This window comes from Peromyscus californicus, unplaced genomic scaffold, assembly GCF_007827085.1.
Source record: "Peromyscus californicus insignis strain IS unplaced genomic scaffold, ASM782708v3 Scaffold_2__1_contigs__length_46816999, whole genome shotgun sequence".
NCBI classification, from domain to species: Eukaryota; Metazoa; Chordata; class Mammalia; order Rodentia; family Cricetidae; genus Peromyscus; species Peromyscus californicus.
This window is the reverse complement of record NW_026294540.1, coordinates 43,941,595-43,960,724: the sequence shown is the minus strand read 5'-3', so window position 1 is coordinate 43,960,724 and position 19,130 is coordinate 43,941,595. Positions and strand designations below refer to the sequence as shown.

At 44.3% G+C, this 19,130-nt stretch overlaps 1 protein-coding gene across 1 annotated transcript in view; it reads right to left on the bottom strand.

Moving 5' to 3' along the window:
• Positions 1-2,195: 2,195 nt before the first annotated feature.
• The window catches only part of Kl (klotho), a 38,704-nt gene continuing 21,769 nt past the window's right edge, over positions 2,196-19,130 (bottom strand). The window contains exons 2-5 of the mRNA XM_052754618.1: positions 14,194-14,704; positions 12,521-12,789; positions 6,429-7,530; positions 2,196-4,253 (exon numbers count right to left, since the gene is read on the bottom strand). Coding sequence (XP_052610578.1) covers positions 3,916-4,253; positions 6,429-7,530; positions 12,521-12,789; positions 14,194-14,704 — 2,220 coding nt within the window. The 3' untranslated portion in view covers positions 2,196-3,915. The remainder of the gene's footprint in view (positions 4,254-6,428; positions 7,531-12,520; positions 12,790-14,193; positions 14,705-19,130) is intronic.

Here is a 19,130-nt window from a genome sequence, read left to right as displayed (position 1 = left end):
CTGTTAAATTGTTTTACCATAAAATAGGCATATTAGAAGACTGTGCTAAACTCAGAAACTCCACTAAAGGTTTTGGAAATACATGAAAAATGAATCTGTAGGCCGGGTGGTGGTGGCGCACGCCTTTAATCCCAGCACTTGGGAGGCAGAGGCCGGCGGATCTCTGTGAGTTCAGGGCCAGCCTGGTCTACAAAGCGAGTTCCAGGAAAGGCACAAAGCTACACAGAGAAACCCTGTCTCAAAAAACCAAAAAAAAAAAAGAATCTGTAACTATTTACCAACTAAATAACAAATAGACAAATTGTAATGTCTGTCTGTGTCATTAGACTGTTTCAGAAGAGCAGATGGCCCAATACACAAACAGAGAAGCATTTTCTCCCGAATGGTCTTCGGGATTCTACCAATAAAACATTTGTATAATTAAACAAAATAACACAACAAAATCATTTAGTATCACAAAGTAAAGGTAAGAACTGAGGTTTCAGTTTTACTAGGGAGTCTATCTATGAACGTGTCTATGAAAAGTCACAGATAAAATAACTAATGCTCCAGGGTAAATAAACCATTTTGACAGTAACAGACTTTGTTTTGCAATATTATGCTCTAAATATTGAGTTATCAACAAATCTGAAACATGTTGAGAATAAGTGGAATTAGTCTAGAAAACACTATGTCGGAGTGTAATATAGGCTTTTCATCACTGTGATGAAATAACAGTCCCCCTCCCCGCCAGAAAACCCCAAACACCTTTAGGAGGGAAGCTATCTCCTTAGCCTAAGACTTTGGACTTTTGCTCAGTGTTGGGACTATTAAAGATAATGAGGGGCTGGAGAGATGGCTCAGTGGTTAAGAGCACTGGCTGATCTTCCAGAGGATCTGGGTTCAGTTCCCAGCACCCACATGGTGATTGGTAACCATCTGTAACTTCAGTTCCAGAAAATATGACGCCCTCTTCTGGCCCTCATGGACACTGCATACACATGGTGCACAGACATACATGTAGGCAAAACACTCAAAAAACACACACAAAAAAATATAATCTCAAAAAACAAAAAAGGACAATAGAGAGCTTTTGGATGCATGTATTTTGTGCTCCGAGATGGCCACGAGCCTATAGGAGCCATGGGTAGAATGTAATCGTTTGAACGGAAAAGCTTCCCATAGGCTCCTGTGTTTGAACACTTGGTGTCCAGCGGATGGCCCTGTTTGAGAGATTTTGGAGACAGTAGGAGGTTGAAGTAGGTTACTAGGGGCAAGCCTTGAGTCTGGATAGCCTCGTCAGCATGTCGTACAGCAAGAGGCCTGTGCCAGATGCCAAGACCTTGACATCGCGCTTCTTGGCAGACGTTTGAGCTAAATGAACGCCTATCCTTTATGAGTGGTCTAGTTTGAAGTACTCAGTCATCACAGTAGAAAAGGAGGGCAGCCCCACTGGCCAGAAAGGCCTGCTCCCTAGCCCGTCTCTGCTTGCCCCCACCCCAAGTCCCCAGGTCTGAAATGAGAGGCTCCTTACCTCCTCCATCTGCCCGTGGCTGGCATGCTCTGAAGTTCTGCTGGACACAATGTTCCCATGATGCCCTCATTCGGCTGAAAGGTTTTGAGGTGTCCTTTCTCCTCTTCCTAAGAACTTGGCCGTTCTCTTCTTCTCCTCTTTGGCTTTTTGTCTGTGTTGTTTTCTCGGATCTCACCTCCTGTGGTCATCTGAACATCCCTATTGCTCTGGTCACCTCTTGGGTGCCTTAGCTAACTTGTTAATACTTTTTACTTTATTACATTAAAAAAAAAGTCTCAGGCTAGCCTTGACCTCCCAGTTCTCCTCCTGTCTCAGCCTTTCAAGTACTAGATTATAAGCACAAGCTACCATGCCTGACAAAGAATTTCATTTAAAAAAAAAAAATCCATGCCCGGTGGTGTTGGTGCACACCTTTAATCCCAGCACTCAGGAGGCAGAGCCAGGCGGATGTCTGTGAGTTCGAGGCCAGCCTGGTCTACAGAGTGAGATCCAGGACAGGCACCAAAACTACACAGAGAAATCCTGTCGCGAAAAAAAAAAATCCACTAGCAATCTACAGCCGCATGATTATGGCTGAATATAAAGATGCACAAAGATTGATTATAACGCTTCATCAAGAAACAGAATTACTTTTCTTTATACTCAAGGAATAGAGTAAATGATGCAGCAAGAAAATTGTTTTTAAATGATATTTATTATTGAACTAATCAATGGGAAATTGGCCCAACAAACAAAACAGTTTTGAGCTATTCTAACAATATTTTCCATAACTATTAAATTTTGACTCTTGAAAACTAATGACAGAAAAATGAATAAAGAAAATGTATACCTACTTGTAACATGATCTGACTACATAAAATACAACACATGGGAACTGTCAGTGGTGTCTCTGTATTATATTAGACATGATCATTTTCTTTACATATAGTTTTTCTCTTTTAAATTTTTACAATTAATATATATTACTCTGTAATCAAGAAAAATAGAGACATAAAATAAACTATTGATTCTATAGCATTTGATTTCAATAACAAGTCCAGTTGTATAAAGAACATCACAGCAAAAGCTGGTTGTTGATGAGGAAAACGATACCGCGTCACAAGATGAAGTATGACATGGTAATGAGTTATGCATTGTGACCCTGCGTCAACAGGGTAGCTATGCTGCTCTGACTGGCTTATCTTGCCTGTCTGGGATCGGCTTATCTCTAAGACCACTCAGGTGTAGCAAGAAAACGTCCCCATGTGAGACTCAGTAAGACTTAGGGTAGAGGGTGTTGAAGGAGAAGACCCAATTAGCCCTTTCAATACATGTCAGTAGTGTGGTCGGTGTCAAAGCTCCAAGTGGGACTAACTCAAAGCTCATGCCCAGGTGCTCAGAGCACAGAGTGTCTCTCAGCGACCACAAAGACAGATGTCCGGCGTCTTCACACCGGGTTGCTCTTGGATCTGCTATGAAGTTTGAAAACTATTGTGTCAAAGCATTGACAGCGTATCCTGAAGAATGCAACAGAGTCATTCTTCACAGGCTGAGTGAGAGTTCATCTTTCTTCATGTGGGAAAGGTCATTTCATTCATTCCAAGGTCTGCTCAAAGATAAAAGAATGTTCAATCAAATCACTCATGTTGCTCATTAAAAAAGAAGAGAAAAAAATATCCCTCCTTTCTCTTCCCTAGAACGGCTGCAATGTTCTGCATTCCACAGTCAGTTTCAAAGAGGCCAGCAGCTCATGACTCATCTTGATTTTTTTCGAACATTATCAAAAAAAATCTCCAATGTGCAGGCTCTCAAAGGAGAGCCAGTAAGAGAGAACCCTCAAGGATCTGTGGTTTAGAGGACACTTCAAAAACATTCACAAAAAAATGTAAATTTCCATAATGTGCTCTCTAAGTATATTCATAAATTAATATTAGCAGCATTTGATAAAAACAGTGCTCTTAAAAGGACTGTTTTAGCCTAGGATCTCTTGGCCATCTCTACTATATATTATTCCATCATTGCCTTGTGAAAATGAATCAGGGAAAGTCACAGCTCTTAGGTATTAACTTGGCAATTGAGAGACTGTTACTTCCAAAAGCATGTAAAATTTAAAAATGGGCACAGACACATTTTTATCTGTGTTCCTAATGTTGTTCTTCCAAATCTGTCCAGGTAGTTATCGCTGTTACAGCTACCATGTCTCCTGCCTTCTGTACAGGGATACTGTAGAAACTGTGCTGGGTACAGTTGCATAATCGCCCCCAAAGAGAGCAGATTCAGGTACTAGTTACCTTACCAATACTTTATAGTCACCAATGCCTGTCACAAAACCTCTCCCATCTGTAATAAAAAGGTTTTCTAGAATCCAAATGTGTGTAATGTGGCTTCACAACATTAAGCAAACAGCCAGGCAGACGTTCACACTACTTATAACTTCTCCTGCCTTTCCTGGAGTAGTAAAAAATAAGAGAGAGAGAAATAATAAAAGCAAAAACCAGAAATGCAACAAAGACTAATAAAGACTTCCGAGTGTGGAAAAAGCTGCATTCGGTGCACACGGTGTATTCCTCTGGACAAAATCTCCCCTGTGCTTCAGAACCCAGGAAGCCATTGTTGTCGATAATTTTCCTATAATGTCTCATAGATGGTTTGGGCTCAAACTGATTGGCCGCGTATCGATAAAATCCAAACTTCGGAGCTGAACGATCATTAAGCGAATAAGCAAAGTAGCCACAGAGGTTGATTCCGTCCAACACGTAGGCTAGGGAAACAAAGGGTAGGGAAGGATTTACTGAATATTTTATACACAACTCTGCTGTGGGATGTTCTGTATGGCAAATGTGTTGCTCTGATTGGTCAATAAATAAATCACTGATTGGCCAGTGGCCAGGCAGGAAGTATAGGCGGGACAAGGAGGAGAATAAAGCTGGGAAGTGGAAGGCTGAGGAGAGAGAGGCACTGCCAGCCGCCACCATGACAAACAGCATGTGAAGATGTCGGTAAGCCACAAGCCACGTGGCAAGGTATAGATTAATAGAAATGGATTAATTTAAGCTGTAAGAACAGTTAGCAAGAAGCCTGGTATGGTCATACAGTTTGTAAGCAATATAAGTCTCTGTGTGTTTACTTGGTTGGGTCTGAGCAGCTGTGGGACTGGCAGGTGAGAGAGATTTGTCCTGACTGTGGGCCAGGCAGGAAAACTCTAGCTACACAACTCAGCCTTTTTATACAGCCTTGGTGGATAAAGAAAAGCCTCAATACGATTCAATAAAACTTCACACTCATCAGAGTTCACTGGAAAAAGGTTTTCACATAAGAACAAATAGGCAGATATCAAGGCAATATGGAAGTTCACTACAGAGTTAGTTTTACACAATAAACCTATGGTTGGTTTATTTTTAATGCATCAAGGAAATAAAATGGCTGTGGGGGCAGCTGCATCATCGCATCATTGTGTCACACAATAGGTGTGACATATCTATCAACAGATGAAAGTATAGAAGAATTGTGGCACACGTACGTGGTGGGATTCTGTTCAACCATGGGGAACGAAAGGATGTTGTCTGCAGGAAAATGAATGCAGAGAGATCGGTATGTTAAGCAAAATAACTGAGACTCGGGCAAGCATTGTCCATTTTTCTCTCATGCTCATACGTGACAGACACAGATACATACATACACACACAGAGACACGCACACAGACATGCTCGTACACACACAGAGAGAGGACACGGAAGCAGTTACAGGATTATGAGTGCTGAGGAAGAGGTCTAAATTGAGGAGCAGGGAGAACAAGAAAGTAACGGAGAGAAAGGAGCAAAGGAGAGCAGTTTCCTCACACATGAAGAATATACACACACACACATATGAGGTGTCCTGGTACTCTGGTCCTTACAATCTTCTGTGATTTTCCCACAGCCTTAGGTGTGGGAATTGCGCTGTGGATGTATTCATTGAGGCTGAGCACCCCACAGTCATTTGTTCTAAACATGACAGCAAAGCTGTACCCATGAAATCTTAACAACATGGCTGCCTGAACAAGACCTGCACAATAACACCACGAGCTGACGCCCCAGCTTGGATGGGGATGTCTCACAAGGCCCACCCCTAGATGAAGAGCTACAGGCAATCAATGGCTACCGAGGAAGAATCGGTTCCCCTGCCCTAAGAAGCCTCCTGACAAATCCAGTTCCAAGTGGTCAGCCCTAAATACATGTACATGCCAGCAACATTAAATGGGCTTGGTAGTGTGCACATGTGCGTGCGCATGCATATGTGTGTGTGTGTGTGTGTGTGTGTGTGTGTGTGTGTGTGTGTGTGAACAATAACAAAGAAGAAGTTATAGAATTTGAGAGGGAGTAGGGGATACAGAAAGAGTTAGAAGGGAAAGTGGGGGACAGAAAGGTACAAATACAGTAGTCATACAAAAATAAACAATTTAAAAAGTTTAAATGTGACAAGAATGAAGGCATTCTACAATGACACCACCCATGTGAACAAAAATCTCATAAGGAACTCCGTTATTTTGTGTGCTCACAAAAAGTAATTTTAAAAACTAGGAAAGAAAAAATTTAAAAGAAGAGCTAAAAAGAAGAGAAGGAAGGAAGGAAGGGAGGGAGGGAGGAAGGGAGGGAGGGAGGGAGGGAGGGAGGGAGGGAGGGAGGAAGGAAGGAAGGAAGGAAGGAAGGAAGGAAGGAAGGAAGGAAGGAAGGAAGGAAGGAAGGAAGGAAGGAAGAGCAGATGTGGCGTCCTCGGAGGCCGAAGACAAGAGGCTAGGCTTTGATTAACCTCAGGGCAGTGCTAAGGACTCCGTTTCACCACAGCGAAGATGCTGTCTTTAGTTCTACTTGAGGATGGGGAGAGTTTCCCTCTCCATCAGGAACCACCCGCTCTGATGGTGATGGCGTTTCTGGGAGCAGGGGCAGAGAAGGCTCACCTTTCAGGGCCTCGTTCACGTAATTCTCAACATAATACATCCTCAGTGCGTCCTGCTCGACGTGGGGATCGTCATCGACGCCGTTGGCTGTCACGTACACAGGGAGGTCTCCGTACTTGAACCTCAGCCAGCTGAGCACTTTGCGCAGCCCCCAAGGCACCACGGCCACCTGACTGGGAGAGTTGAGCCACGTGATGTCGGTCATCTCCTGTACCTCCAGGTAATCGTTGTATTTTATCGGATCCTCCCTTTCCCAGTCCACAAGGATGGTGGTGTAATGGCTCACCGCCAGGAAGTCAAAGGAACCCTGGATTAGCTTTTCTTCGTCTTCCGTGAAGTAAGGCAAGAGGAAATTGTTTTTTTGGTTCAGCCAGTCTCTCATCACACGTGGATAATCTCCGGAGCCGAAAATGGGCTCTGCCAGCCAGCCAATATCAAATTCCAAAACTCTCTCGGCCACTTCTTTGTCCTTTTGGGAGAAAGGGCAGGCGGGTTCTATCCAGTCGGCCTGCAAGGCAATGGATATTTTGCCTTTCTGAGCCGCCCTAAACTTCTCATCGTACAGGCGCCAAGCCAAGGCATGCGCTTTCAGGAGGTGGTGCCCGGCACGGTAGGTCATGTTCCGTGTGTTGGGCTCGTTTATGGTAATCCAGAACTTGACCCAGTGGCCCAGCTCTTTAAAGCACAGACTGGCATAGTCTGCAAACGCCAGGGCGGTGTGCGGGTTCTCCCAGGCCCCATGTTTGGCCAGGGCATGCGGCAGGCCTTGGTGCAGGGCCGCTGGTTGCCACAGGGCCACCACGGGGGTGACGTTGGCGTGCATCAGCTCGCTGATGACGCAGCGGTAGAAGTGCAGAACTGTGCGGTTGACTTGGGTCTGGTTACCCAGGGGCAAGATCAGGGCCCAGTCCAGGGAGAAGCGAAAGTGGGTGACATGCATTTCTCGAAGTAAGGCTATCTGAGGTCGGATGGCGGAGAAATCAACACAATAGGGTTTTCTCTTCTTGGCTACAACCCCGTCCACTTTAATAAGCCTCTTACTGTGATGCACATCCCACAGGTAGATGTTTGGGTCGGTAAACTGAGAGAGAGTGGTGTCCACCTACAAAGAGCCAAGCAACTGTTACCTACCTGGGCAGGACCCAAAAAGCTCAGGTAATAATTTCAACGTTAGCAAGCAAGAGATGCACAGTTAGGGTTTCATCCAGTTGAACGCTTAAACTGTTGTTTATGAGAAAGAAAACATTAACCCACCTCCCTTTCTAAATGCATGTGCATATTACCATAGTTCTTGCCAATTCAAACCCTTATATTAAGATAGGTTTTTAAGTCTGAATTTTGTCTCTTCAGATAACAGACACTAGTGATTTCTATACACGGGAAGTCTGTGAAATACAAGCAGAGAATTTTTATTTATTTATTTATTTATTTGTTTATTTATTTATTGGTTTTTCAAGACAGGGTTTCTCCGTGTAGCTTTGTGCATTTCCTGGAACTCACAGGAAAACTCACAGGCTGGCCTTGAACTCACAGAGATCCGCCTGGCTCTGCCTCCCGAGTGCTGGGATTAAAGGCATGCAAAAAATTTATGTAGCCCAGCCTGATTTCTCCTGCCTCAGCCTCTTGAATGCGGCAATTACAGGTATGTATCCCTGCAACTAGCATGGATGTTTTGCTTTTATTATAAGAAGCCACTGATGATATAAGGCTGCTCTTTATTTGTGTTTAAAGGTGTATTTATTTTTTGCTTTATACGTATGGGGGTTTGCCTGCAAGTGTGTCTGTGTACCACATGCATGCATTGCCCATAGTGGCCAGAAGAGGGCATCAGATCCCCTGGAACTGGAGTTGTGGATTGTTGTAAGCGGTCATGTAGGTTCTGGGAATCAAATCAGGCCCCCCTGCAAGAGCAGCCAGTGCTCTTAACCACTGAGCCATCTCTCCAGCCCTAAGACTGCTTTTTAACAACAAAAACAAATTTGTTTAAAAAAAAGGAAAAGAAGAAAATTTGCTTATAAGTAGGTTAAAGTCAGAAAACGAAGTGGCATGCATTACTAAACCGTGCTTGTATTGAGGCTTGCTCTGGGTGCCAAATACGTGTAACCACTGCCTTTTGCTGGTTTGAAAGACAACTGAAAAACTTAGATAACACAAGGTGATGATTAAAAAGTCCGAGAGAAAGTATGCAAAGAAGCAGTATTGCCATTGACCCACAGGGGTAATTTCTAAGTAGTTTTAGGTTTTGAGTTTTCTAAATTATCTTTTCTGTAACAACATTAACAATAACTTCTCTCAGCCATGAGATATGTTAGCCTCCAAATCGAAAATCGTCTCTAGGAAAAGCACGCTAAGTGTGAGAACAGCATCATAAAATCTTGGGGCTTGCACAGAAAGGAAAAACCCACCCGGCCCTGGCAACCAGCGTAAGCAGGGGTTTGCTCGGAAATAATTCTCTGAGGACAGGGGCCTTCATCTGACCTGCCTATAAGAGCAGGGCTTGGATGAACCCTGGACTTGAATCTGTGGCAGAGGCTCTGTCAGATGTCAGCATGCGGTTCTCCAGGGGCGGGGCAGGGCCAGCGCTGGGTGGATAAAGGAGAGCGATAAACAGCCTCCAGTCTGAGGGAAACTACCTTTCTGGAGACTGGATCCGAGGCTCACCCACCAGCTTCTCCCACAATGAGGGAATGTGTCAGAAGCCCCCTTCCACCGCTGAATGCCCACAAATGCTTCACAGTTTCAGTTTCACGAGAGAAAATATTCACTTGCATGCTCTTTTGCTGTTCAGTCTTCAGAGCGTGAGACAACTCTTTTGGATTATTTTTGTTCAGCTCTGAATGGGCTATATTCACAACTTCTCTCCCAGAATCATCCCAGAATAACAGTTTCTATTCAGTCTAACTAAAAACAAATACGAAAGACCCTGGTGGTGGGATCAGTTCTCCAAAATATGGGAGACTTAGAAATGAGTGTTTAGGCAAAAGTCCATCTAACTTACAGTCATTTATTAACTTAGGTTTTACTCAAAAGTGGAAAAAAAAATCTGTGAGGAGGGATGGGTACAAAATATGTATTTAATTTGTTACTGATGAAGTTTCTCCTCACAGGGGCATACAGCAAAGAAGCTCCATGTTGTATGTAACCTATTGTATGTAACCTGTTAGTGGCGATAGGCAAACAAAGTCATGGTGAGCTGAGTCCCTGGGTCTAAGCAAAGTGACAGCCCTGTAAATGCACCCAGCAGCAAACTTCCAGCGGGTCAGGTCGTATGTAGCTAGGGGGGATATTTTTAAAGTCATTTGGGTGAAAGGTATGCCTCAATTCTTGAGTTTGAAGGGAAAAGAGATACTTCAGTGGTTTAAAAAAAATCACTTCTCAAAGTTTCTTGGTGCAGTGGACAGCGGTTAATGCAGAAACTCACAACTCATGGACCATCTGGGACAGGTAGAAAGCTTGCAAGAGCAGAGTTTGGGGAGGATCAGAGGTACCCAGCATCTTCCAGCCACGACAGGGATGCACTCATGAACTCACAGCCACTGTGCTGTCTTCACAGAATCCAACCAGTCAACATCTTAGCATAAAATTTAAAAAGCACCCACTCCTGAGAAGTGATGGGTAGATGATGGTGTCTAGGGGAGGGAGAGTCCACTTTCTCTAAGGGGGTAACCATGTTCCAGTGGATGGCCCTGCACCAGGATCACACAGGTATAAATCGGGGTCAATGCCTCTGTAAAGAGGGGGGAGGGTGTGACGTTTGGGGATTTGGGGAGGTATGGATGGATCTGGAAGAAGTTAGGGGTATAGTAGGAGGTAAATATGATCAAAATGCACTGTATAGAATTCTCAAAGAATTCACAAAAATATGCTAAAAAAAAACACTTCTCGAGACATTAATATAACACTGTAAAAGTGCTGGGCACCACTTGTCAAGAAGATGCCCAGCTTGTGCTGAGAGAACAGAGAACATCTTGTCTCTGTCAGCCAGGGAGGTGCCTTGAGAGGAGCATGGACACCATAACGGAAAGCCAGCAGTGTGGGCAGAGAGAAGCAAGTGCTAGCTGGAGCCCTGTTCCCACCAGGGAGCTTCCAGAACGTTCACAAGCACAGCAGCATTCAGAGTGACTTTATGTTGGGTTCACAGAGGACACAAGGGGCTTGAACTTGTAGAGGGACAGACACCCTGAGTGGATGATCTCAAAGGACAGTATAACGTGAGAAAAGGGTTTGGGGACATTCTGGTCCATAATTAATGGACCTCATTGTTTGGGGGCCTGTGATGAGCTGGCACCCCACAGTGAGGGGCACAGAGTATGACAGATGCTCATGTCCTGGTTAAATGGGGGGAAAAGGAAGAGGAAGTGGTGGAGGTCCCACTGTTCTCTTCTAGGACATGTCCTCTGTGACCTAAAGACCTCTCCTAACAGTCCCCACACCTCAGTCTTCAACCAGCTGCCCATAGCACCAAGCTGGAAAGCAAAACCCTAACGAGAAGCCCTGTGGAGCCACTCCAGGCCCATCAAACGTTGGCCGATTGTCTTTTGAAGGTGAAGAGGGGATTTAAGTCCAAAATCACCTCTAGAATGAGCTACGTAGTCTAAAAGCCAAAAGAACAACGTACAGCAGCAGAGACAGAAATGCATCAAGGATATACTATGTACTTCCTAACAAAAGAAAGAATTTCGATGTCTATAAGAAAACAAAAATCTATTTCAGTAAGGAAGCTTCTCCTTGGGCCTGAGCATTCTTCCAAATGTTTCTTCTGAAGATACAACTTGTAGGAAGTGGCTAGCATAGCGGTTCTCAACCTGTGTGTAGTGATCCCTTTGGGGGTCGAATGATCTTTCCACAGGGAAAAAAAAAACACAGATAAGACCATTGGAAAACACAGATATTTCCATAACAATTCATAACAGTAGCAAAATTACAGTTACGAAGTAGCAACAAAAATAATTCTGTGGTTGGGGGGTCACCACAGAGTGAGGAACTGTGTTAAAGGGTCGCAGCATAGGAAGGTTGAGGACCACGGGGCTAAAAGAATCCAACATGCTAAACCTGGAGATCTGACTATAGACTCTGAACTTTTGTCTTGATCACTAGGGTGACCCAGCAACTTGCACAAGGTTTTGTACACAATCGGCAACCAGTAACTGCCTACATAGTGTATTCAGTCAAACCATAAGAAATATGTCCCTTTAAAAATGGAGAAACTAAAGGCAGTTTTGAGGACTAGCTACACAGTTGGTACTCAATAAATACTAAGTGGTCATTTAGAAGTATCCCAGTGCTACCAATAAGCCACTGAAGCAGTGGTTTGCTATCTTGAGGTGTTTTCTACGAGCCAGGAGCGGGACATGAACAGGGAAGAGGGATCTGCTAAATGTTCCAGCCTCATTCTCAGCAGCTTCCCTGAGGTTCTCTGGACTTCCATGCTGTATCTTATTTAAGAAAAACTTAGACTGGGTGGCGGTGGCGCATGCCTTTAATCCCAGCCCTCGGGAGGCAGAGCCAGGCGGATCTCTGTGAGTTGGAGGCCAGCCTGGTCTACAGAGCGAGATCCAGGACATGAACCAAAACTACACAGAGAAACCCTGTCTCAAAAAACAAACAAACAGGCCGGGCGGTGGTGGCGCACGCCTTTAATCCCAGCACTCGGGAGGCAGAGCCAGGCGGATCTCTATGAGTTCGAGGCCAGCCTGGGCTACCAAGTGAGTACCAGGAAAGGCGCAAAGCTACACAGAGAAACCCTGTCTCGAAAAACCAAAAAAAAAAACCAACCAAACAAACAAACAAACAAACAAAACAAAAGAAAGAAAGAAAAACTTGACTTCTTAAACAGAAATGTCAACCATAACACTAAAGGCCTTATCTTTGTATTGTCTCAACAGACCTTAAATTTTTGGACCTAATGGAAAGTGCAAGACAAAGATGTTTGAAGAGTGAAGCATTCAGGACTATGTGCTTCACATGCTCACTAGGGAACCCTCTTTGGCTCAATGTCCAGACCCTGTGCCATGGCAAGAGCCTGGTGAGGATGTGCTACCCACTGGCAAGAGGCTTACTGATATTGCGGTGGGTTTTGTCAGCTGACTTACTTGAACATAGTTGTCAACAACTCCCCAAGCAAAGCCACAGGGAAACGTCCCTTCTAGGGCTTGGTTCTCAGGTAAAGGAGGGAAGCCATTGTTCTCTATCAGCTTTTGGTAGAACAAGGCCGAAGACTTCGGCAACAGCTCCTTGTCCTGACTCAGAAAGTCGACGTAGAAGAGTCCACGTCGGATGCTGTAGCCCCTGTGCCACTCGAAACCATCCATGAGGGACCATGCGGTGTAGCCAATGACGTTGACCCCATCCAGCCTGATGGCTGCAGAGGGAAGAGAGGACAAGAGCAGTGTCATCTTCCACTGGGCTTTGTGTGACTCAAGAGCGTGTGAAGGGTTTTCCACCAAAAGAAACAAAACAAGGGCTGGAGAAACGGTTGCTCTTTCAAAAGACCCAGGTTTGGTTTCCAGCACCCGCACGGTGGCTCACAACGGTAACTCCAGTCCCAGGGGGTCTGATGCCTTCTTCTGTGGGCATTGAATGCCTGTGGTGCACATACACACATGCAAGCAAACATTCGCACACATAAAATAAAAATAAATAAAATCTCGGAAAAAAATTAAAAGAAAGAAACAAGTCAGGTTAATGCTTCTTGTGTGGTAAACAACTTTTTTCCTTGTTCACAAATGGCTCTCATTAAATCTAGATAACTCTACCAATCAGTGTCTTCATAGACAGTTTCACCTCCACAGTAGCAGACAGTTTCGCACTCCCAGAGGTGCTAGGATGTCTTGTTCTCCCTAACCTGGGCACTGGACATTGTGACTCGTGTATTTTTCTTATTTCTGTACTATGGACAGAACCAAGGGTCTTGGGGTGCCAGGCACACACTCTATACCTGACCCACTTCTTCAATCTTTAACCCTCAACCTACTAATTTATCCAGATCATATGAATATTCCTCTTGCTTTGAAAAGCATTTTATTGTTGATAATGGTGGTTATAAGTGATCAGTATACATTGTATAAATGTATGGAAATTTCAAATAAAAAAAGAAAAAGCGTTTTATTCAGCTGAAACAAATGAACTAGAAACATGTACAGAGAGCTAGATAGCCTGTGATTTGTAATATTATATTTTATAATCTAACAATGTAAATGAGAAACTGTGAGTCAACTAATTTCAAGTATTAATCCTGTTTTGTTCTTTTATCAACAAATTATCAAAGTTCCTTTTATGGGACTTTGAAAATTAAGTTTCTGAAGGGCCCAAATGAGAGAGGTGATACATAAATACGTTCTTGCTACTGCTCAAATTATCTACACTGTGACAAAAATCATATGTCTACATTTTGCAGATAGTCTTTAAAGGTGTGTGTATGTATAGTATGTGTGTGTGTGTTGTATTGTGTGGTTTGTGTGTGTCGTGTATCTATAATGTGTGGTGTGTATGTGTGTGGTATGTTTGTGATGTATGTGTGTGTGTTGTATGTGTTGTGTGTGTGGTGTTTGTAAGTGTGTGGTGTATGTGTGGTGTGTTTGTGTGTGTGATATGTGTGGTGTGTGTGGTGTATTGTGTGTGGTGTGTGTGTGTATGATATGTGTGGTGTGTGTGTGTGATGTGTTTGTTTGTGTATGTGCTCTGTGTGTGGTGTGGTATGTGTGTGTGATGTGTATGGGGGAAACTGAATTTTGGCAGGAAACAGAAATTTTACTTGAAAGCGCACCTTTTAAGGTTTCCATTATGAACTTCTTGAGGTAATACATGTACTTGGCATCATCTCTTTTGGTGGTCCCTGAGACAAACCAACCATTTTCCACAATAAATATTGGAGGGTGGTTATATTCCAGATCTATCCAAGACAGGAGCTGCCTCAGGCTGGGAGATTCCAATTGTCGGAACTTCATGTGAGGGTCCAACAGTTGAAAACTCAGGGTTGGTCCAAAGGAAAGAGCGAAAAAGTCAGCGGTGCCTCTGATGAACTTCTTCTCAGATTCGGTAAACTCGGGCAGAAGAGAGGAGAGGTTGCTCTTCATGCTCTCTGGGTAGTCCCCGTCGATAAATATGGGTTTGGCAAACCAGCCTAGCACAAAGTCGAGAGACTTCTGGCATTCTCGGATGTTATGGTCAGTCATTCTTCGTGGACTGATCCAGTGGGAACTTAAGGCAATAGACACCTGGCCTCCCTGAGAGGGGCGGAAAGAGGTATTGTAGAGATGCCAGATTTTGGCATGAGCCTATGGAGAGAAACACACAGTGAATTTCTCCCTGATTGTGAGGAGACATGCAACGCTTACTGGATTTCCCAGCCCCGCTGATACCTCACTTCCATAGGGCCTAACACAGTGACAAGTCCACAGTACAGCCATCAGCTACAGCCAGCAAGTCATTTCAAGGAAGGTCACCCTGCAGAGAACTGCCACCATGGTCACAGAGATTTCCAGTGTGTTCTAGCAGCCAATGGAAATATGTAAAGTTGTTTGTTGTATTGAGTGTATAATTATGATTCACATTGGAAAAATTAATAAAATAAGAATGTGCTATAATATCTTACTGGTAAGTTATCTTTGGATTATGTACTTTTCAATTAATGGGCTTGATCAAAAGAACCAAGATCCCATCTGTGGCCATACCAGGAATTTCTAAATAGGATTATATGTTTTATCCTAAGAGACTGGGAGTTTCCAAATGGACTCCAACTGTTTGAGTCAATCGACTGTTCCTCATCTGTCTCTCACTGCCAGAATCCTAACACATGCTCTCACAATCTCTGTTTTTCCCGATGAATCAGCCCCACAAATTGAAAGATGAGCCTTGGTGTCCTGGCGCATCCTCCAGAGTGCTGAGACAATGCCGGCATCTTGAAGTGCAGGAGACAAGCCAGGAGCAAGAGACAACTAAATAGAGCTGTGAGGCCAGGGGCCGGGCAGACTCGGCCGGGAGCCCCTTGAACTGCTGCTTCACACAGCCAACTGCGCTTCCAGAAAACGCTGCCGGCTCCTGATAGCTCGTTTCTTTCTTTTTCACTTAACACTGAAGCTAATCTGGGTGTTATTCCCTCCTTACCTTTGAACTCCTTGACTAATTCTTCCTATTCTCCTACAAACACAAGGGCTATTTGTCAACCTTTTATGCCCCCCACACACACACATTTGGAAAACCCTACTCCCATTTGCTGCTGACTCTTCGTAGTTTCCAGAATGACTGATCCAATTTTCCTCTCACCACATGAGCCAGAGGATCTTCTGCTCACCACTCCAAAGATCCCTTTCATTTTCCTCCAGTGTTCTTCTGGTTTGTCTCAGCACAGGCACCCAATGGTCTCATCACCCACCTTCCAAGTTCAGCGAACCATTCAATGAAGTCAATTTGTTTCTATCTCTCGGGTTGACCTTCTTTAACAATATTCCTCATTTCACTGAGTGCAATATTTCAGTGATCTGAAGTAGCCGTCTATAAGCTAAGAAAAAATAAAAACTAAACTGTTGACCAAAGCAACAATGGCTTTGGCCTGTATGGCTGGAGAGTGCTAAGACAGTCCCTCCTCATCGCTGCTTGCTCAGTGTTAACTCTTCACAACTTCCTGTCCATCGCCACACTTGCCCTCCCTTCCCTGTTGACAAGGAAACCTCATGACCATCTGAGCAGTAAATAGAAAAGCCAGTGAGCAGGCTGTGCTCATCCTCAGGAGGCGAGACAGGATGCTCCTACCTTGGCCCAGATTGCGACCTTTGAACACTGGTGTCCTGAATCTAATAGGCATTTATCCACAGAACAGGGCGGAACTGGAAGAGCTACTCGGGAGGATGAAACCGAAGCACCACACTGTCCAGGCCTGCCTGGGCAGTAGAGCAAGGCCTGTCTCCACACCTTTACAAAGCGGGAGCGGGAGGGGAAGACAGAGGGCAGGCACACTGAGGATACAGCTCAGTGGTAGTGCCTTACCAGCACATAAAGGCCCTCAGTTTCATCTGGGAGAGAAACAAACAACACCAAAGAAGAAAATGAACCCCCTTTCATGCAAGAACAGAGTCTGATCCAAAAAGATGTTTTCTAGCGCAGAGAGTCGGGACACAAAGGACACGCACATGGTTGTGTGACTCCGTTTTCGAGCCTCCAGACCAGTGTCTAGGGGTTGCCTGTGGAGGGTGAGGACCCATGAGGAGTCACGGGAAGTTTTGTAGGATAGTGGGAGGATTTGTCACATGGATGGGCATTGCTCCGGTTGGCTTCTATGTCGCAGTGACAAAATACCAACCAAAAGCCACTTAGGGAAGGAAAGGGTTTATTGGCTCTCGGGTCCATTATTGAGGGAAACCAAGGCAGAAACAGAAGCAGAGAGCCCAGAGGAACTTTCTGGCTTGCTCAGTTAGCTTTTTGATAGAACCCAGACATACCTGCACAGAGACGCACTGGGCACTGGGCCCTCTTACATCAATGAAAAAATGCCACACAGATGTGCCCACGGGTCACTCTGATGGAAGCAATCCCCCAACTGAAGCTTCCGAGGGGTATTAAGTTGACAAACAAGATTATCCACCACACATGGAGTTGCCAAAACTCATCAGATTGTGAGTAAAATATTAAAGATTTAGAAGGAAACAGATTGTGAACATATTACTAGTCAGAAAGATACTCAGAGTTGTACATTAGCCAGGATTTATGTGACAAGAAACATCAATTTTTCTCTGAAACATAAACTCAAATCTGCAACTATGGGGATAATTTATTACTTTTTTAAAAAAAATCCATTATTTTGTTTTTAGTTACAAGAGTCTCAACACTCATTCATTTGTGCAACAAATATACTCTGCACTTTGCTGAGTGTCTTTTCATGGAGCTTATATCCCAGGGAGGAGATGGACAGTGAGAGGAGGGTTAGCAGATGGCAGGATGGGGAGGGGGCAGTTAGATTGGAAGGGTTGGCAGGGCGTCCTTTGAGGAGAGGCACAGCCAATAAAAAGTGAGAGACATTAACTACAAGGGTCGGGGATGACGGCATCCAGGCGGAGTTGACCAGTCGTCTAAGGGAATGGACTCGGACTGCCCTAATTCTGCACCCTTCCAAGCCTCATCACCACAGACAAACTTAGGTACCAGCTCTGCTTACCTATTTCTCGCTTCTGTTTAAAATAAGGAGAGCGGGCCAGAGAGATGGCTAAGTCGCTAAAGGCTAGGCTCATAACCCAAAATATAAAATAGGGATAGCAATTTTCCATTCCCATCCTTAGGAGAATTGAGGAAGTTGATACTGGTGGAATATGCCTAGCCCCCAACACCCCAACTCTGAAATGCTCTGAAATTTATTGGAGACTCAATTTGTTGAGACCCAACACAACCACGGCAGGTGACAAAGCCCATCAGCCCTCACTTCAGGGTTCTCAGTCGAAAGGCAGATACCCTGTAAAAACTGACCATGTAAGTGTCTGCCTGAGGAAATACACTGCACACAACATATAAATGAATCTTGTGTTGACTTGGGTCCAAACCCAAGACATCTCATTGTGTATATGAAAACGTCACAAAGTCCAGGATCTGAAAGACTTCTTCTCTCAGACTCGTGGGATGAGGCTTACTCAGTCTTTACCTGGATGGCTGCAGTTGTGACTGTCACCTAGTAAGCACCATGTGCTTATCCTTCGACTGCGGTCATAATGTCATTTGGTTTAGGATGATGAAAGATGACTGGATATGAGGTGGAGAATGGGGAGGCAACCGGGGACCCAACAAACCAGTTAGGCAGCTCCTGTAATAATGATAGCGCCAGGCAAGAGATGATGGCAGTTTGGACCACTGGTCCAGGTGAAACGTGATGATAGACAGGGCATACTGACAAGCGGCCAGACTTCAGTTATCACCGACGGTGGAATCAGTGTAGCAGACTGATGTACTGGATGCTACCCGTGGATGTAAGAGAGGAAAGGAATCGCAAAGGAAACCCCAAATCAAGGAGACCAGATTCTCTTCAAGCCACAGAACCCTGTCTCAAGGAGGATGCCGGGGAGAAAACCAGACGTCTAAAAGTAAAGGTAAAAAAAGTCCCAGCTGATGTTAGCACTCATTCTAACACATCTCGGGGACCACACTCAATGGGTCACTTTGTTGGGACTCTTCCTTAGATTTAAAAATAAAAATTAAAACGGAATCATTCTTAAAAGATTAATTTAATCCTATGAAAACTAATTTAAAATCTTAATTAAATTAACTGAGACCAACAGTGAAAGAATTGAAATGCAGCCCATAAACAGAAAATAATTCGGATACCTGTGTGTGTCACTCTGCATCCAAGAGTGGTGGTGTAAGGTCCAGAGGGAGCTTCTTAAGAAGACGAACAATTGAAACATTTTAAGGGAACATAGGGTTGTTTTTTGGTTTTGGTTTTGGTTTTCAGTTTTTTTCCCTCTTTGGCATCCTTTACCTCAACTTCCAGAGCCATGACACGTTTGGGGACGTTCTCAAGGTCACTGCTGTGCTGAGTGAGTTACACGAGCTAGCTGACTGGCCTGATGCCCATGTTTATAGACCAAATTATCCTCTTATCTGTATCAGCACAATTCTGTGGATTATAAACTACCTCCTTAACAGAATTTCAATCAGTCTCCCACAAAACACTCATCTAATGATTTCCCCAGAATAACCTTCTGTATTTTCCATCCACAATAC